The sequence below is a fragment of the Chaetodon auriga genome, chromosome 2 (genome assembly GCF_051107435.1).
Source record: "Chaetodon auriga isolate fChaAug3 chromosome 2, fChaAug3.hap1, whole genome shotgun sequence".
NCBI lineage: Eukaryota > Metazoa > Chordata > Actinopteri > Chaetodontiformes > Chaetodontidae > Chaetodon > Chaetodon auriga.
Window position 1 is genome coordinate 7,125,808 of NC_135075.1, and position 17,411 is coordinate 7,143,218.

The following is a 17,411-nucleotide window of genomic DNA, read 5'->3' on the forward strand; positions in this document are numbered from 1 at the left end:
TCCATTTACATGTAATTGCCAATCCCCCCTCTAAGCACAGTGGTTTTTTCCATCATGGATGCCATTCACTGACGGTAAATATCGTCCCTCTTAAACATTCAAAGATATATATCTGTGTTTAGGGTTTGTTCCATTCGACTCTAGTAATCTTTGAAATCCTTGAGGTCAAACGTTTGTGTGTGAAACCGTGTCATCACAGCGAACGTTATTACAATTCAAGAGTCGTTTGGGCCCAGCGGGCTCGCGCTCTGTGAAGCAGACCTGCGTGTGCGTGCATTTGGGTGCGTGCGTGCTGGCTCGAGTGTGTGTTTAAGTGTGAGTGATAGAGAAACACAGACGAGCAGAAAAAGAGTAAGAACAACAGCTGGACGCCTCTGCATGTGAGTCTCATCTTCTTTTGTTGTCCACGCTGTTCATCTCCATGTATCGGCCCATTCAGACACTGCCAGGTCTCTGCCACACGGCATCATGAGTGAGTTAAAGGACTGTCCCCCGCTGAAATACTACGACTTCAAACCCGTCGAACATGTGAAGGTCTGCCCCCGTTACACTGCTGTGCTCGGCCGCTCAGAGGACGATGGCATCGGCATTGAGGAGCTGGACACCCTGCAGCTGGAGCTGGAGACGCTCCTGTCCTCAGCCAGCCGCCGTCTCCGAGCCCTGGAGGAGCAGAGACAGGTAGGAGAGAGTTGGGACCCCACTTCTTCATTTAACTGAAAACCCCTAATTCCCTAAAACCCCACTGTTTACATCATCTCCCTTGTTGGTTGCTATTTGTAACTCCCCCCTCTGTGCTGCCTGTCAGATCCTCACAGACTGGCAGGACAAGAAGGGAGATAAGCGCTTTCTGAAGCTGGGAAAAGACCCCGACCCTGCTGCCTCTTCTCGCCACAAACCAAAGAAGCAGAAGTTGGACGGCAAAGGCGGCCACGGGCCCGGCCCAGGTCCTGGCAGACCCAAGTCCAAAAACCTCCAGCCTAAAGTCCAAGAGTATGAATTTACAGACGATCCACAAGACATTCCCCGCACTCCTAAAAATGATGCACCCAACAGGTCAGCAACAACAGCTCCTTACAATGTCTCTTTTAAACTGTATACTTTCATTTTTGCTGAGGCTATTCTCACATTAGTGTGCTGCAGTAAGAGTTTGGGTAATAAATTTGAGTTTTGTTCTGGCAAGGTGTCTTTGTATTTCAATTTTCATTTCATATTTTCCAGATTTTGGGCTTCAGTCGAGCCATATTGTGCTGATATCACAAATGAAGAGATCCGTTTGCTCGAGGAGCTTCTGAAACCCCCAGAAGATGAAGCCGAGTATTTCAAAGTATGACAGAAAAAACATGTGGCTGTTGTTGTCGTACTTAAATTCACTCAAAGAACGGGGCAAACGTCTGGGTGTTTCTATTGTGTAAAGTGCATCCTTTTTAATGCGTGCTGAGCTTTGATGGTGTCTGTGTTAACTGTAGACTCCGGCACTGGGGAAACACTACTCTCAGCGGTGGGCTCAGGAGGATCTGCTGGAGGAGCAGAGGGAGGGAGCCCGAGCCAACGACAAGAAGAAGAACCTCATGGGGGGGCCACTGTCTGAGCTGGATGCTAAAGGTGAGGGAAGGCTGCAGCCTGCAACGTATGTGAGAGCACGTGGGCTGGTGTGCCCTTGGTATTGTTGTGCCAGACAGTAGTTGCTGCTCGTGCATGTATCCACCTCGATACTCATCTTCATGTTCAACTCCTGTAGACGTGGACTCCCTGTTAAAAAAGTCAGAGTCCCAGCATGAATCTCCAGAAGACGGATGTCCCTTCGGTCCTCTCACACAGCGTCTGCTGCAGGCCCTTGTGGAGGTCAGTATGCTGCAGACCCAGTATTTTGTAACATGTACACTGATAAAACTTGCAAAAATAGTATCTTTTGAAAATGAGTGACAAGTGAGATATGGCATGTGAAACGTTAATGTTTTAATATTGTGGAAACACCGAAAGGTGAGCAGAATTGGTGACATTGTGTTCTGTTTTCTTCTAGGAGAACATTATATCCCCCATGGAGGATTCTCCTATACCCGACATTTCAGGGAAGGATGCAAATGATGGCGCTGGGACTTCTCCTCGAAGCCAAGGAAAAGCTTTTAGGTATTTGTGCAACATCAATGGTATGCACCCATAGATATGAAGAGTAGAATCTGCCTTTGAGCTTGTGAGATGTGTCGCTGCTGCCGGTCTGGTTCGCTCAAATAGTAGAAAAAGCCAGACTGTTGTTGCTGCTTTTGGATGCTCTAAGGAAAGAAATGCTAAAACCAAACAACAGAGAATCACATTTCACAGGTGAGAAGTGCTGAATTTGATATATCACAATAAGTTATCCTTCATTTAAGACAGCACAAAGTTACTGTCCTGATACTAAATCAAGCTCAGTTATGTCAGGTAAAGACACGAAAAGATGATTTTTATGAAAGGAATATGTCAGTAAGATGCTGAAAATCAGCATCAGTCTTTGTACATTTATGAGATTGGAGCTAAATTTATATTGTTCATCTCTCTCACAAACACGCTAGCCTACTGTTAGTCATTTATTTTCATTTGTACAAGACTGACATTCTTTGATTATATAACAGTCACATTGTAACTCTACACCACTCTGCTGATGCACTGGATGCATATTTAATACATAACATGTGACTTAAAATGTGTTTCCAAACTCAGAAACAAAATGACAAGATAACATTTCCACACAATAAGAAAAAAAAACTGTATTTAGAAACTATTACGTAGTGCAAGTTCATCGTGATTATTATTTTAAAGAAATACTACTTTTAGCATCTGGATAAGATAAAATGCTTTTTCATTTAACCAAATATCTTGTATCATAAATACATATCTTGCATTTGTAACAAACCAAACCACCTGAAAATCGGTCGAAATTTCAGCGAGTTATGATTTAATTGTGGACATTGGATGTGAGTTTGGTTCATTCATGTCTTGGTTGTCCTCAACAGTACTCATCTAAAGTTTATTATTGATTTATGAGGTTGAGATCTGAACACTTGACGTTCTTTGCCACATATCTTCCATCCCTCTGTTGCCCCTCCAGTGTTCCTCACACACGTTCTCTGGAGGCTCGCATCAAAGAGGAGCTGGTGGCTCAGGGGCTGCTGGACTCTGAGGAGCGACCTGGACCAGGAGGAGACTCTGAGGACGAGGTTCTGGCCGAGCTGCAGAAGAGACAAGCAGAGCTCAAAGCCCTGAGTGCTCACAACAGAGCCCGCAAGCAGGAGCTGCTCCGGTGAGGACACAGGCCTCCTTTTTACCATGATATAAGCTCTGATCCGTAATCAGCTGTTAACTTTTCAATTGTTGCTGCCTCACAGGTTGGCCAAAGAGGAGATGCGCAAGCAGGAGCTGAGGCAGAGAGTCAGGGTGTCTGACAATGAGGTCATGGAGGGATTTCGACGAATCATGGCAGCCAGGCAGAAGAAACGCACTCCGACCAAGAAAGAGAAGGACCAGGCCTGGAAAGCACTGAAGGAAAGGGAAAGCATCCTCAAGCTCCTGGATGGATAGTGGAAGAAACGGCTTGTGTCTGGATTTTATGCAGAGAAAACCATTGGAAGAAAAGAGATTGATCCGGATTAAAACGGCTGTGACGGCTGTTACATGGTCAGTGAACAGCTGCATCTTTGATGGTGTATGATACAGTTTCCTGCAGGTGTGTGTGATGTCAGTAGGGACGTTTCTGTAGTGATTTTACGTCATGTTACAGCAGAAAGCTCATCTGATCAGTGACTGTATGCATCAGAGACCTCTTCTCTCTTATTGTTGAATTTTTTCTCTTTGTCAGTTGATTTTTTTTATGTTGCTTTTTATTTTGTTTACCATTGTAATGTTATGAAAACAGTACACATGAATGTTGGAATAAATCAGTCCCACTTAAAGACGTTTTCGTATGTGTGTGTGAAGTGTGAGGAGATGCATCATTACAGTGTGTACTGTAGACTGCAGTGCAGACGATCAGCAGCATCGGAAACAGAAGATCTGAACACACACTGCTGCCACTGATCCAAAAAATGGTTAAAATCATTGGGTGGTTTCATATTTCTGTGTTCATTGTTGAGCATTTTCCATAACTGACACAGGGCACCTTCAGGCCTCTGAGTCTTTCATTATAGGGTCCTATAAACATGACACAATGCTAGACTCTTAACTCCTCATAAGAGCAAGTGTTGTGCTAAAATGTAAGTAATGCCAGTTTCAGTTTTGTGTGCACCATAAACAACAAACTGATCTTTATTTATAACTGGTTTATTTATAATTGGTTACCCCTCTTCACTCTTTGTCCATGCGACTGAAAAGTGACTTCAACTCGTTCTGTAATGGAACAGCCGTGAGAAGAAGTGGTACTCACATTCATGCTCAAAAACTGCCACAAAAAAATATTACAAGGATGTTTTAATGGCTCTTACCTCTGTGCGTATGTATCTACATTTAAAGCCACGTGCACTAAATTGTTTCTGATTCTGATTCTGATTGTTGTGTGTAAGCAAGATCTCAAACCTCATTAAATATTTATAGCTGCATTGAGGACAGTTTTCTCAATTAGTAGCTATGAGCCAAATGTTTAACTTGCACCACAGTTTATTCATAGTCATTCGAATAATGCGTATTAATATTATAGTAATATTATTACAGCAAAATGAATCAGCATCTCGAGGGGCAACTCAACGGCATCTGCCTTCAGCTATGCAGTGTCTGTCGTCTGTGGACGCCTGTTTTCTGTTGGTGGTGAAACATATTTCAGACCTGTTTTTCCAACAATATGCAGTATATTTTGTCGTTGCTATTTTGTTGTCTTAAAGTGAATTTACTGATAAAGCCACGCAATCTAATGTGCTAATAGAAGATACCTTCCTGTGTGCTATTTTGCACACAGGAAGGTATCTTCTATTGGTCTGTTGTATGGATTTAAGGAGATGTATATTATTTTATTCTATGTTTAGCCACATTGTTTTCATTCCACTTGAAAGTCAATATCCTGTGATGTGGATGCAAGGTTTTGTTTGAGTTGTGGCTTATTTTCCCTTTCTGAAGAAACATTTTTAGTGTCAAATCTTCCTGTGCTGCCTCTGTGACTGTAGACAGTGCTTCTCTTCAATGAGTGGCCACTAGATGGCAGTCATAGTCCTCTGACTGACAAGGCCCACAGACTCTACAGAGCGCAGGGCCTGTGGTTGATATTAGCCCAACACATTGTGTGTCACTGTTGTGTGGCCAGTCTTCACTTGAAGATATGTGCACTGATGCTGATCCCAGGATAAAGCAGGAGACTGTGTGACTCAGTGTGCAGTCAGACACCAACTATCACAACCAGCACACCTCTGGATTCAGAAAATACGTTCAGAACGTGCTGAGAAGTGAGACACAAACTGAGATCATGAGCAGGATGTTAGTTACTGTCACACAAACACATAGAGAAAATACATCTCTTTTAAATATATAATATAAAGTGACACCACTAGCGTTAAGAACTTCTTTTTAACTAACCAGACAGGTATGATTCTCTGCATGTGTTCATACAGATGCGTACATGCAGAATATGCTGTAATGGTGAGAATAACACAGCTTAACACATTTTCACACAAACAGCAGACTGGTTTCAAATGAAAGCTCAAGTTCTGAGTCCTTGAGCAGAGCTCAGAGCATACAGCCAGCCTGGAGGCTCCGACAATGGCCCCATGGCCGTATGCAAATTCATAAAGCCATCAGCCCATGTGTATGAAAGCTTTTAATAACATGCAGACCTATTGAATCCTCCTCACAGGTGAATGAGAGGCTGAATGGATAGCTGTGGCGGCCCCTCGAGGCTGGGCGTATCGCACGCTGCTTTTGTTGCATTTGTTGTCTTTAGACCTAAACTGAAGGGCAGGTGGGTTTTGTTGATACACTGCTCATACACGCTCAATGATGCTCGTCCACTGTTTGCACATCTTGTATTGAGCTGTTTATTAAAGGCTAGACTCCTTTTGACAGCCCAGGTGGTGCGTCCCTCAGGAGTCTATGAGGCTCCAACTTCAGCCTCAGCTCCATGTCGTCACGTAGCTCTCTCTCCTCTCCCCGTGTGAAATTCAGCTGCGTGGTGAGCTTCTTCACTCCTCTCTGTCATGGCCTGTAAACCTTTACAGCCGTTTAAGCAGAGGGCTCTGCACTGGAGGGTCTGGGTAAATAACTTGAACTTCACTATTTTGGCACAAGATGTGCAGCGGCTGCATGTCTGGAAGCTTTTTCTATGTCTCCTCGGAAGACAATTAGAGTGTAAATACAGTGGTATCATGTGGGCAGGCTGTGTGTTTTGTGTTAACATGGGCACACACACACACACACACACACACACACACCCATCTTTGCTACTATCACTCCTGATCTCCTGTCGGTGGGGGCCTCTCTGTCCATTGGCTCTTTGTTTTGCCAGTTTGTATGAACTGTGTTTCTTTCTCCGGGGCTCTCCTCCTACTCCACCTCCGTTTCTGCGTTCCTGAGCATGGACAGAGAGAGGCTGACACACGCACACACACACACACACACACACACACACACACACACACACATATTCATATAGGGGTACAGGGATTTAACATAAATCTGTTCATCCTTTGTCCTAATGCTATGTAAGCTTTCATGCTGAATTGAAATTGTATGTGTGACAGAGATACAGACAGAGGTTGAGACAGCTGCTGAGGACGGCTGGTCCACTGAGAAGACCCTCTGTCCAGCCAGGCCACGCCTCGGCTCTGCTCTCGCACAGAGAACTATTGTCTTCAGCGCTGACTTCCACCATTCTGATGTCATGGTTTGTCGTTCCCCAGAGGGCTGCTGTTGCTGTTGTGGTGAAACTTGACAGACCTTTTAGTCTGCAAGTCAGATGCATGGTGAGACAGCCGCAAGTATCACACGCACAAACCGCTCCTGTGCTCTCACCTGTTTGACCCCTCCTCTACCCTGGGCTGGTTTGAATCTCATTTGTTTCTCATTTGCATGGCAGTTGATGCTTTTCTTGTGTGACTCGTGAATTTGGCAGCTCATACGCAAATCTTTTTATTTTATTCAGCCCCACCTGCCTGAGCTTTGCTCATCGGTGAAGTAAAGATAAAGATTCTTGGTTCTCCTTTCAGCCTGTCATGCCTCCAGGGTATTTTGTTCAAGATAAGGACAATCAGCCGCAGACAAGCCATTCACTTACAGTATTAGAGGCAACAAACCCAGTAGGACAAGTGCATTCTGTAAGCTATGAGGGCATTATGAGCCATGCTCTGTGGTTTGTTGGTCGGTTGGTCCATCTCTTTGGTCCAGACTGCATTATTAGATCTGCTGCCATGAAACTCTGTGGAGACATTCATGGTCCCCAGAGGATGAATCCAACAGCTTTTGTTGAAGCTCTGCCTCCACCTCTATAGAGCCACCATGAGGTTGACATTTATGTTTTGAGTGAAATAACATGACAAATATAAGATGGATTTACATTAAATTTAGCAGTTTTACGTGCTTCCCTCAGGATGCATCCTCATGAGTCTGATGATCACCTGACTTTTCTTCTAGCACCATGATCAGGTCAAAACTTAACTTTGTCCCACACTGATGATAATACACCACTAGTGGACTCCCATCAGCTGTACTGTGTTTTAACGCATAGTAGTAAATATTGGCATGCTAACATGCAAAGCTAAGATAGTGGCCATGGTTGTAACTGTGAGCATTTTGCCATGACAGCATTGGCAACAAGCTCAAAAGATTGAGGCCTTAAGACGAGCATGAGGTTCGATTGCTGTTACACCCAAGATCTACAACACCTTATGATGAGTCGTTAATACTCACAAGGGCAGTTCTCAGCCCATGTTTGCTGAAGGTTTTATGTGTCGTGAGTCATTCTGTTTTAAAGGCTCGTGTCATGCCAAGTCCACAACCAGCCCTCAGCCAAAGCTTTTTTCTCTTCTTCACGTCTGCCTCAGTAGCAAAGTCTCCAGAGAGCTGGCTTGGTGCCATTTGTGTTTGACTATACTTTGTTAGAATCACCAGGCAAGATAAGAAAGAAAGAGGTGGATAGATAAGAGTGCGCCATGGTAGAGTGCTGTTTCGTCATTGGTTGTAAATTTGGACAGCAGAGGTCAAAGCTCTTGAGAAATATGCCTCTCTTTGGAGATAAGGACGGATAGCAGAGGTATGTAGAGGGGACCTGCAAGGGGACTATGTATGGATTTACATTTATGCAGTTATTTCCATACAGATTCAATGCAATGTGTCTACTACCTCAGTCTTCTCCATATAGCAGGCAGATTGGAGCAATTGGACTGAAGGAGACCCATTAGGTGGTTGTGGGACATCACGGGGCTGCCAGTCTCCTCCCCGATCAGGGTGGATGGATAACATGCCCCTTTCCCGAGAAGGTAGGGTGGTGGGCAGAAGACATCACCAGCACTGTGGATAACAGTCATTGAGGAGCGAAGGAGACACAATGAAAAACACTTCTCTCACCACCCACCACTTCTCTGTCATCCTCCCTCCATCCTCTCCCCATCTCTCTTTCGTTTCCTCTGCTCTGTTATTATCACCCAGATCATTATCAGGCTCACTCTACCGTCGCTGCGATGGAGAGGAGGGCCTACCGCCCACATGGCTTTGGTGAGAGATTTCTAACAGCGGCAGCACAGGAGGAGGGGGGAGAAAAACGAAGACAAGAGGCCCAATAAAGTCCATCTAAATATAGAGGCAGCAATGCCTTTTTTCCCTTGTCCTTATAAAGAGCTGCTGGTGAATCCGGGTGGACTATCTGCCTCGCTGTGCCGAGAGCTGATCACTCCCTCCAGGATGGGGAGCATAACTGTTGGTGCGTGGAAACACACACTCGTGCACACAAACACACAGGGCTACGTTGTTTTATGAAAGGGAGAGGACAGGGAGCTTAGTTAGTTTTGTTTTCTTTACACGAGAGGGCAAATCATGTTTGGGGGGAACATACTAAAATAGGAGAGGTCTGAGGAAACTCCAATGAGAAATGATGGGAGAAGTGAGTGATGGGGGAAGTGAAGGAGATTAGGGAAGTAGATACAGATGAATTTATGGCCAAAAATATCTTGAAGGATGGATTATACATTTAAATTTATATCAACACAAGCTTCCGTCCAAAGATGCCCCCTTTTACGGTCTTTTGCTTCTCTAATCCTGTCTCACTCATAGTCATTATGTTTTTCTAAAGAGAGTCTTCTAAATTTGACTCTTTAAAGGAATAGTTTGACATTTTGGGAAATATACTGATTCACCTTCTGCCCAGCAAATATGAAGCTGCAACCAGCAGCCACATTGCATAGCCATTTCTGCCATTTTTTAGAGATAACAGTAAAGAGACGAAAGGAAGAGAAGGTCAACAGAGATTAGGGGAATGACGTGCAACAAAGGCCCTCAGTCAGATTCAAGCTAGCGGCACTGTGGTCGGCGTCTTAACCACCGCAACAGGTTCCCTCTAAAGCTCACAAATTATCATTTTGTTTCTTATTTGTTATGTCCATACAAAAATCAAAGTATAAAAGCATCATACTAAAGAGGTCATTTAATTAGGAGCAGCAATTCTGAGTTGGAAATATCAAAACCAACATTTCTGACAGCTGTGAAAAAAACACCCCTCTCTATTCACTCTGTGCATTACTTTGAAGCACTGCCTCATAGCACCTATATCCAATTGGACCAGAAAGTTGTGAACCTTGCTTGTGATGTATGAATGATGTATGAGTTCCTTTTGTTGCTGGCAACATGGCTGCAAAGCCTCCATCACTGGCACGTACGGTTGAATAAAGTCCAATATTAACAGTAACAGAATACATTTAGCAAATTGAAAAGGAGCTATCCACTGTTTGTTTGTATCTGGTTTCACTTGTTGGTGATCCGTTACATGGCTACAAGGCCAGCAGTGGGGCTAACCAGTATCCATCTTGAAAGTCATGTGAGGTTTTCCTGTTCTTTCCATTCTGCCAAAACTGCTGGTTGCCTGGCAACCTCACTCTGATGTCCAGACTGCTCCTGGGCCAGCCCATAAGTTGTCTAGTACATAACCCCTGGTAAAACCAGGACCTGTTGTTTCTAAATTGAAGTTTATGAAGGGATTAAACAAACAAGATATATAATTAATGAGCTTTAGGAGTTTAGTTACCTTTGGACAGAGCCAAGCTAACTGTTTTCCCCCCTATAGTCTTTGTGCTAAGCTAGGCTAACCAGTCACTTTCTGTATCCTTAAGATTGCCACTACGGACATGACAAAAAGTCAAATTGTTTCTTAAAAAACATCTTTGTTTCCATTATGACTGCGTCCATTCCCTCTCCAGAGTATCATCCTGCGTTTGCAGCTGAATGAAACAACTTTGCAGGTTCCTTGTTCTGCTCTGAGAAAGAGCATAAGATCTCCACCACTCGAAAGAGAAATGCCTCATCGGATGTAAATGATCAGGCTGCAGTCAGCGACATAAACGTGACCTCTTCACTTCACGTCATGACCTTCATCCTCGTGGCAAATGAACAAATCCAACAGCTGCGTCATCAGTGTAAGTGGTTAATGTGATTTACTCTCATATCCTACACACTGTTGCTGTCTGTCTGAAGTGCAGTTATCAGTGATGGCCTGTTCTGTTTTCTGCGTTTGTGGTCTGTGACATCGACAGCTGCTCTCTACCAAATAACAACATACATTATGTGCAGGTCATGTGCTGGTTGACACAGGGCACAAGCCGATGTGTTTCAACAGGAGACACAGAAGCAGGTCACTTATAGTGCACTTACTCACACTGAGACCCAGTTATAATGTTTGCTACGCTCTGTGTGAAGCAAACAAGAGGTCATTTTCTCAGCTGTCCTCATGTGCCAGCGGTGACAGCAAAAGTTCAGAAGTCAAACAGGGGAAAAAAGGTTCACCCTGCGTTTAAAGATCCTCTTTTACACCTGTTGCTTACCGTCCCCTGCGGTGTGTGTGTTTGTGGCCACACACACACACACACGCTGAACATTCAAACACAAAGTGGTTTCACTGTGGCTGCCCGAGCTGAGACTGTTCACCAAAGGCAAGCACAGAAAACCAGAATAACATCACACACACACAGAGACTCGCACAGTGAACCTCAGCGCTTGTTACATAAGAGCTCCTCTTCCACACACACAACTCCACTGCACAGTCTGACAGAGTCAATGTCAAACCCTGCATGAGGGAGAAAATGGGTATAATTCGTGCATGACCACTCAGTCGCTATGTGTGCAGCTGAAGTGGATTGATCTGTGTGTGTGTTTGACTGTGTCAGTTTGTGGTCGTGAAAGCCCCACTGAGGGAGGAAGCTCAGCTGTCAGTAGCTGTCAGGCACTGGGCCTCTCCTTCTCTCTCTGTCTTTGCTAATCCTGTTGTAGTTAAACCCCCCCCCCCCCCTTTCATTTTCTCCCTTCCTCCTCTTTTCTGCCCCCCAACAGAGGCTGTCTGGGTTTGAGGTCGAGGTGGAGGCGCTCATTTGTACAAGCATGTTGGCCAGAGATAAGGAAATGTGGCACTGGACCAACAAACCTCCCTCTGGGCTGAACATGTGAGGAACACACACACATACAGCTAAGAAGTGTCCGAAATATTGTGGCCAAAGGTCAAGGCGTTTATCCTGTGGTATGTGGCATTGATATTATGACCTCTGACCTGGCCTCACCCCTGGATTTAGCACTCCTTTCCTACTTGTCTTCTTGCACTTTTAGCTCTGCTGTCTCACCCCGTGCAGAGTGTTACTCATGCTACATTAGCTGCTCTCGAGCAGGATGACACAGAAGAAACACCCTCTGTGTGCGAGGCTTGCTCCACGTTGCGTGGCAGAAAAATAATTTGTGTCTGTGCATGCTGACACTGCCAGACTGGCGTGGCGTGGTGTGAAGTGGACATGAGGAGAGGATGTGAGGCTGAGAGCATCTGTGGCGCCTCAGCTTTGCTTGCTGTTGGGGGATGTGGGGATGGGATAGAGGCTGTTGGTGAAAGGAGAGTGGGGGATGATGGGGGCTTTGACTACAGCACAGCTCTGGTGGACCTCCCCAGGCTCTGTTTGAGTGAGACAAACTCCGATCACATTACAGAACTGGAGACTCGGATGCTCAGAGGGAAAACGCAGTTGAGACAAGTATCGCTGCGCTTGTTTCTGACACATTTATGACACACGCATACAGATTAATGCATAAACTACAACCCACACACGTACAGCTGCTCAGTTCATTGAGATCGCTTCACTTGAGTCAGAGTGCAACCTGTTCCAGCTGTTGTTGTGTCTGTCTTTTTCTGTCTGGTCAACTAATTAAACCCTCTTAATTCCCATTAACTTTGACAAACTTTGCCCAGTATCAGTCCTGTACGTCCTCTGGCTCATCTCATTATCAGCAGCCCCAGTAGAAGTGCCAGAAGGAGCAGGAGGAGTGACATATAGGGCCATCAGAGCAGCTGATATGATACAGGCCTGCTGTTGGATAAGCACTTTTTTCTCCCAGAGCCCTGAAAATTCACCCTGATCCAGATATATCTCAATCTTTATCACTCCCAGACTCCACAGTCCTAGTTGTTTACTTTCGTCAGTTTCCAGAAACATTTTTATTGACTAGTAAATGTTACACAGCTCCATGTTCCTTAAAATATCCAGTTACGGTAAGTTGGGTCAATAGAGTATGCAGAGTATTTCAAAATGCAAGCAATAAATATTGATGTAATATACATTAATGAGTATGGTTTCAGTTTGAGCAACAACATCACTTTCTGATTTCACTGAATATAAGACGAAGGTGCTTTGCTTTATTATAAGGGATTAAGTGATGGGAAAGAAGTGGTGCAAGTGACACTTCTGTCCTCTTTTGAAAGAAGACACAGCACAGTCATTGTCCTGCCTTGGCTCAGTGGCCACTGCCTGCGGTTCAGCAAAAGTTACATAGCTTCACTTTGAATTGTTTGGACACGTGGTAGCTAATTCAATGTTTTTTCTTTACTTTTATCATTTTTCATTATTTTATATTTTAGATTCTTCAAAGTAACCACTGCTTAGTCACCTGGAGTGGTTCACAGTCAACAGGTGTGTCTTGTCACAAGTTAATTAGTGGAATTTCCTGACTGAGAATGCTGTCTGATACCATTAGCCCTACGTGACAACTGCACTAATCCATATTATGACAAGAACCGCTGACGTAAGTAAAGAGAAATGACAGTCCATCATTGCTTTAAGACATGAAGGTCAGTCAATCCAGGAGATACAAATTGACCGCTGGCTCTCATGATGACTGGCCCAAGAATGGAAGACCAACAGTTCCCTCTGCTGCAGGAGGAGAAGTTTGTTACAGCTTTCTCAATCTCCAATTTACGACACCTCAGATTAGAAGTAAGAGACACTTCGCAACACCAACTGATGAGGACACTGTGTGCAGCATTCTGGATGTTTGATCTTAAGATGATAATAAAACAAGCTTTTAAAATGTTACACTTAATGGCATTGTCTGTTGTTGTGACAGAAGTGTGAAATAAGTTTATGTATGAGTTCGGCCTTGACTGGACATGCTTTTTGTATTTGTATGTGCTACACTGAATGGCAAATAGATATTTATAAAATTAAAATCTATATACTTTTGATCTGTATCAGTTCATTTTAAGTGCACTCGTATACTAATAGTGTTTTAACACACTGAAAGTATACAGCAAGTGCCCTTTAAAAACTAAACTTAAATTTTACTGAAAATATGTTTTACTGTATTATATTCATTGAAAGTATGCTTTCAATCTATTCAAAGTAGGTACACATTTATATAAATGTACTGGAAACATACAATATTTAGATATACTTTATGCTTCAGTACATATTTGTTTCACCTGGGTTGTGTTGTTTGTTGACGGCAAACTCATACTATCAAGGCTTTACATCACAGACTGAGTTCCTGAATGAAGTGTGGCATTTGTTCCCAGTCTTTCTGGCTGAACCAGGTTGCCCAGCTTGTTAGAGGTTGTTGGCAGCTTTTCATCCCCTTGGACTGCTTTTAATCCTTACTTCTTCATCCTTCATCATGTTGGTAGCATCTGTGTATCATAGGAGTTGCTGTGTGGAGTTTTTCTTTCATTCCTACATTCTTCCTCCACAAATGCTCATTGTTATTTGGGTAAATCTCTAACCTAAAACACGTCATCAAGGTAAATAATACTTTCTCTAGCGCCACTTGTCGCGCCATCGCAGGCTGGGATCATAGTTATTCAGGTTTGTTGGTGAGTTTATCAGCTACTGCTCTGACCTCCAGTTCTCCTTGCTTACAGTTCATCTCTTTTATACACAATTCTCCCTGGTTACCTTGAAGTGTAATATAGACTATGCAACAGGTTTTGTCTCCTGTCAATAAAGTTTACGACTAATGACCACATCCTGTACACCACTAACAGGGACTTTTACTTTATCCTTCGGCCACCTGTCTGTCTCTTCTTCTCTTTCAAACCTGACTCTCTCCAGACCAGACCATGTTATCTGAATGGGTTACTGGTGGGGGAAAAGGCCACGGGAAAGACCATGTGATGGGTCTCTGTGGTCTGGGCAGCTTGGGTAAATATAGCCAGTATCTGTGACCTATCTGCTGCCACCAGACCAACACTCTCCAGGCCCAAACAGACCCATGTGGGAAGAAGAGCTGATCTAGAGATGGGGTCAGTCAGGTGTAAGATACTTGGCTTGGGTTTTAGGGGCCATTTACTAAGGGAGCATTTGTGTGAATTAATGTCTGATGATAGTCCATTACAAAATTAGGAGCTATTTATGATTGTCTATAAAAGAATAAGGTCTAACCTCCAACAGAGTTTAAAACAAGAGGGACTCCCAGAGCGCTCATAACTATCTCTTCAAATTTATGTAGCTTAAATTAAATGGTACTACTCCACTATGTTTAGAGGTAATTAATCATGCTGTTACAATTGCATGCTGTATAGCCTACACAGCAAGCATGTAGCCAAAGCAGCAAGCAAAACAAAACTAAGGTCCAAAGCTTTTATTTATTATTGCAGTTTTGTCAATTAAGCCTTGAAATTATGCCAAATGTTATAGCACAGTATTTATAACGCACATATAGAAAGTACATATTAGATTTTTTTATTGTAGTTTGTAGAGAAATGTATCATGACTTGGATGTGTTTAGCTGAGTTACTAATCACCGTTAACCAATTTAGCAGCCTTTTAAAATGATGTGTTGCACATGCTGTCATACAAACATAGACCATAAGATTACGATTAATTTAAATGGAGAAGCACTACATGAATGATTATAATATTTGGCTTTGCAGTTGAAATCATGAAGTCAGCCAGCTAGCTTAGTTAACTGCTGTTTTTCTTGCAAAAGTTAGCTAGCCAGCTACCCACCAAGCTAGCTCGCCAGCAAGATACTCAGTGAACAGAAGTTGCTAATTCAACACTGACTCATGGTCAGAAAGATTGATATTGATGAGGCTGATAAATCTAAATCAACATTTCTACAGCAGCCACAGTTTTTATGTTACCAAGAAAAGCAAATTTGTCTCATTGTGCCTACTGCCAACTTTCCCGCCCAAATATTTTAAATGAGATGAGGACTGGGGAATAACCATTTTAGGAGGGTGTGGGACACATCTAATTTAAATAAAACACTTTGCTGTTTTTGGTTTCAGAGAGCAAAGAAAAGTAAATCGTGTAAGTGTGGTGAGAAAAACATCTAAAAGTTGCTTTTGGGGGGACAAGTTTCAGCATTTTAATTAATTAAGGAAAATGCTTAAGTCAAAGTTACATTATTGTCTTGGCAAATCGGTCCATTGTTTGTGAAACTTAAAATATTTGATGGTGATCTGGCAGGTAGCAAGCAAGCATTAGTCCAGCATGCTTAGTAACAACAACAACGACAACGACAATGACAACGACAACGACAACAACATGTGAGCAGAGCAGAATTCTCAACTGTGTTTGCAGTGTCCTGTTAGATTTTTTTTATCATCGACCCTGGAGCCATTTCCTCGCATTCTTTTCTAGTTACCTAATGTTGTAACTGGTGATTAGATTAACTTTTGTAATGTGCTCATGTTTGCTGCTTAAAAATGATGACAGCAAGCATTAGGCTACCACTTTAAGTTGATTTGTACACGTTGTAACAGTATCTAGTAACTTCAACGAGGACCTCTGAGTTGACTGTCAGAAAAATCAACAGTGTTCTAAAAGTTCTAAAAGTAACTCACTATTATATTTCACTTTATCTATATCTGATCTATCAGTATAGCTTTGTAAATATTCCCAGCCTCATGTTATCAATCAGTGCTCTCAATTTGGTGTCAATGTCAGGCATCAACATACGTTCAATATCTATCTACCTTACAAAGCTTCACTGCTGATTCAATCATATGTGCGTTCATAAAAATAGGTATGGAAAACTGCGTAAATGACATACATGAAGCTGTGCTCAGGACTGACACACAAATGTATAGCAATAGTGTTCTACATCCAAAAATGTCAATGTACTCAATTACACACATTCTAAAGAAGACTCTGTCTCTTTGCTGTCCTGGACTTTGTGTCTGATGACAATTTAAATTAGATTCGATGTAACTAGTATACATTTTTTACATGATGCTAACTCAGGCCAACTACAGGTTGTCCTACATGCTATTAAGACCATGAAAAGAAGAAGTGGCTTTCCCTGAATATGGGATTAATGCTGGGCTGAGGTCTGATAAGGTGGGGCTGTTTTTCTGATAGTTCTGAGGAATCCCTTGACGTAAGAGTTGCACGACAGAGTGAGAAGCGTGCGGAGAGTGAGATTTGACTGAACCTACTTTGTATGTGCATGTGAAAGAGAGACAGAGTGCGAGACCGAGAGAGAGGGAGAGAGAGAGAGAGAGAGAGAGAGAGAGAGAGAGGCCTTATGGTGACTCAGCATAACAAGGTCTGCTGGGCCTGTGTGACCTCGTTCATCAAGCTGACACCCGGCTCTGTTTCTGCTCCTCTCTGGTGTGATTCACAAGGAGAACGCAAGACCGAGGAAAAGATAGAGAGAAAGAGGGGGGAGACAAGGAGGATGAGAGGGTGAGGAGAGACGGGACCATGAGTGCCCAAGTGGAGAAGACGAGAGGACATGTTAGGCAAAGAAAAAATGCAAATGACAAGCAGAAAAGTTGAGTAAATAAACGTCTGAGTGAGATCACAAACAGAGAACAGGGAGGCGAGATAGTGAGAGATAAATAGTGACGATGTGAAGAGAAGAGAGGGGGACCAGAGCTGCCTCACCACAGTAACAACCAGTAAACACAGCAACAGCAAGGACATCAGTTGAGCTGAGGGCGAGAGTGTTTTACAGTCTGTTACATGATTCAACTATGAAAACTGCAACCTGTCCTCACACAA

At 43.3% G+C, this 17,411-nt stretch overlaps 1 protein-coding gene across 1 annotated transcript; it reads left to right on the top strand.

The window, feature by feature from the left end:
• Window positions 1-42: 42 nt before the first annotated feature.
• Window positions 43-3,926, top strand: tada3l (transcriptional adaptor 3 (NGG1 homolog, yeast)-like). The gene is made up of 9 exons (XM_076760900.1): window positions 43-74; window positions 440-678; window positions 806-1,053; window positions 1,219-1,324; window positions 1,467-1,602; window positions 1,739-1,842; window positions 2,021-2,127; window positions 3,086-3,277; window positions 3,363-3,926. The coding sequence occupies exons 1-9, from the start codon at window positions 59-61 to the stop codon at window positions 3,553-3,555; spliced, it is 1,341 nt and encodes a 446-aa protein (XP_076617015.1). The 5' UTR covers window positions 43-58; the 3' UTR covers window positions 3,556-3,926.
• The last annotated feature ends 13,485 nt before the right edge of the window (window positions 3,927-17,411 follow it).

Coding starts and splice junctions, on each gene's coding strand:
- tada3l (XM_076760900.1), top strand. Junction 1,843..2,020: donor TGCTGCAGGCCCTTGTGGAG/GTCAGTATGCTG, acceptor GTTTTCTTCTAG/GAGAACATTATATCCCCCAT. Junction 3,278..3,362: donor CGCAAGCAGGAGCTGCTCCG/GTGAGGACACAG, acceptor GCTGCCTCACAG/GTTGGCCAAAGAGGAGATGC.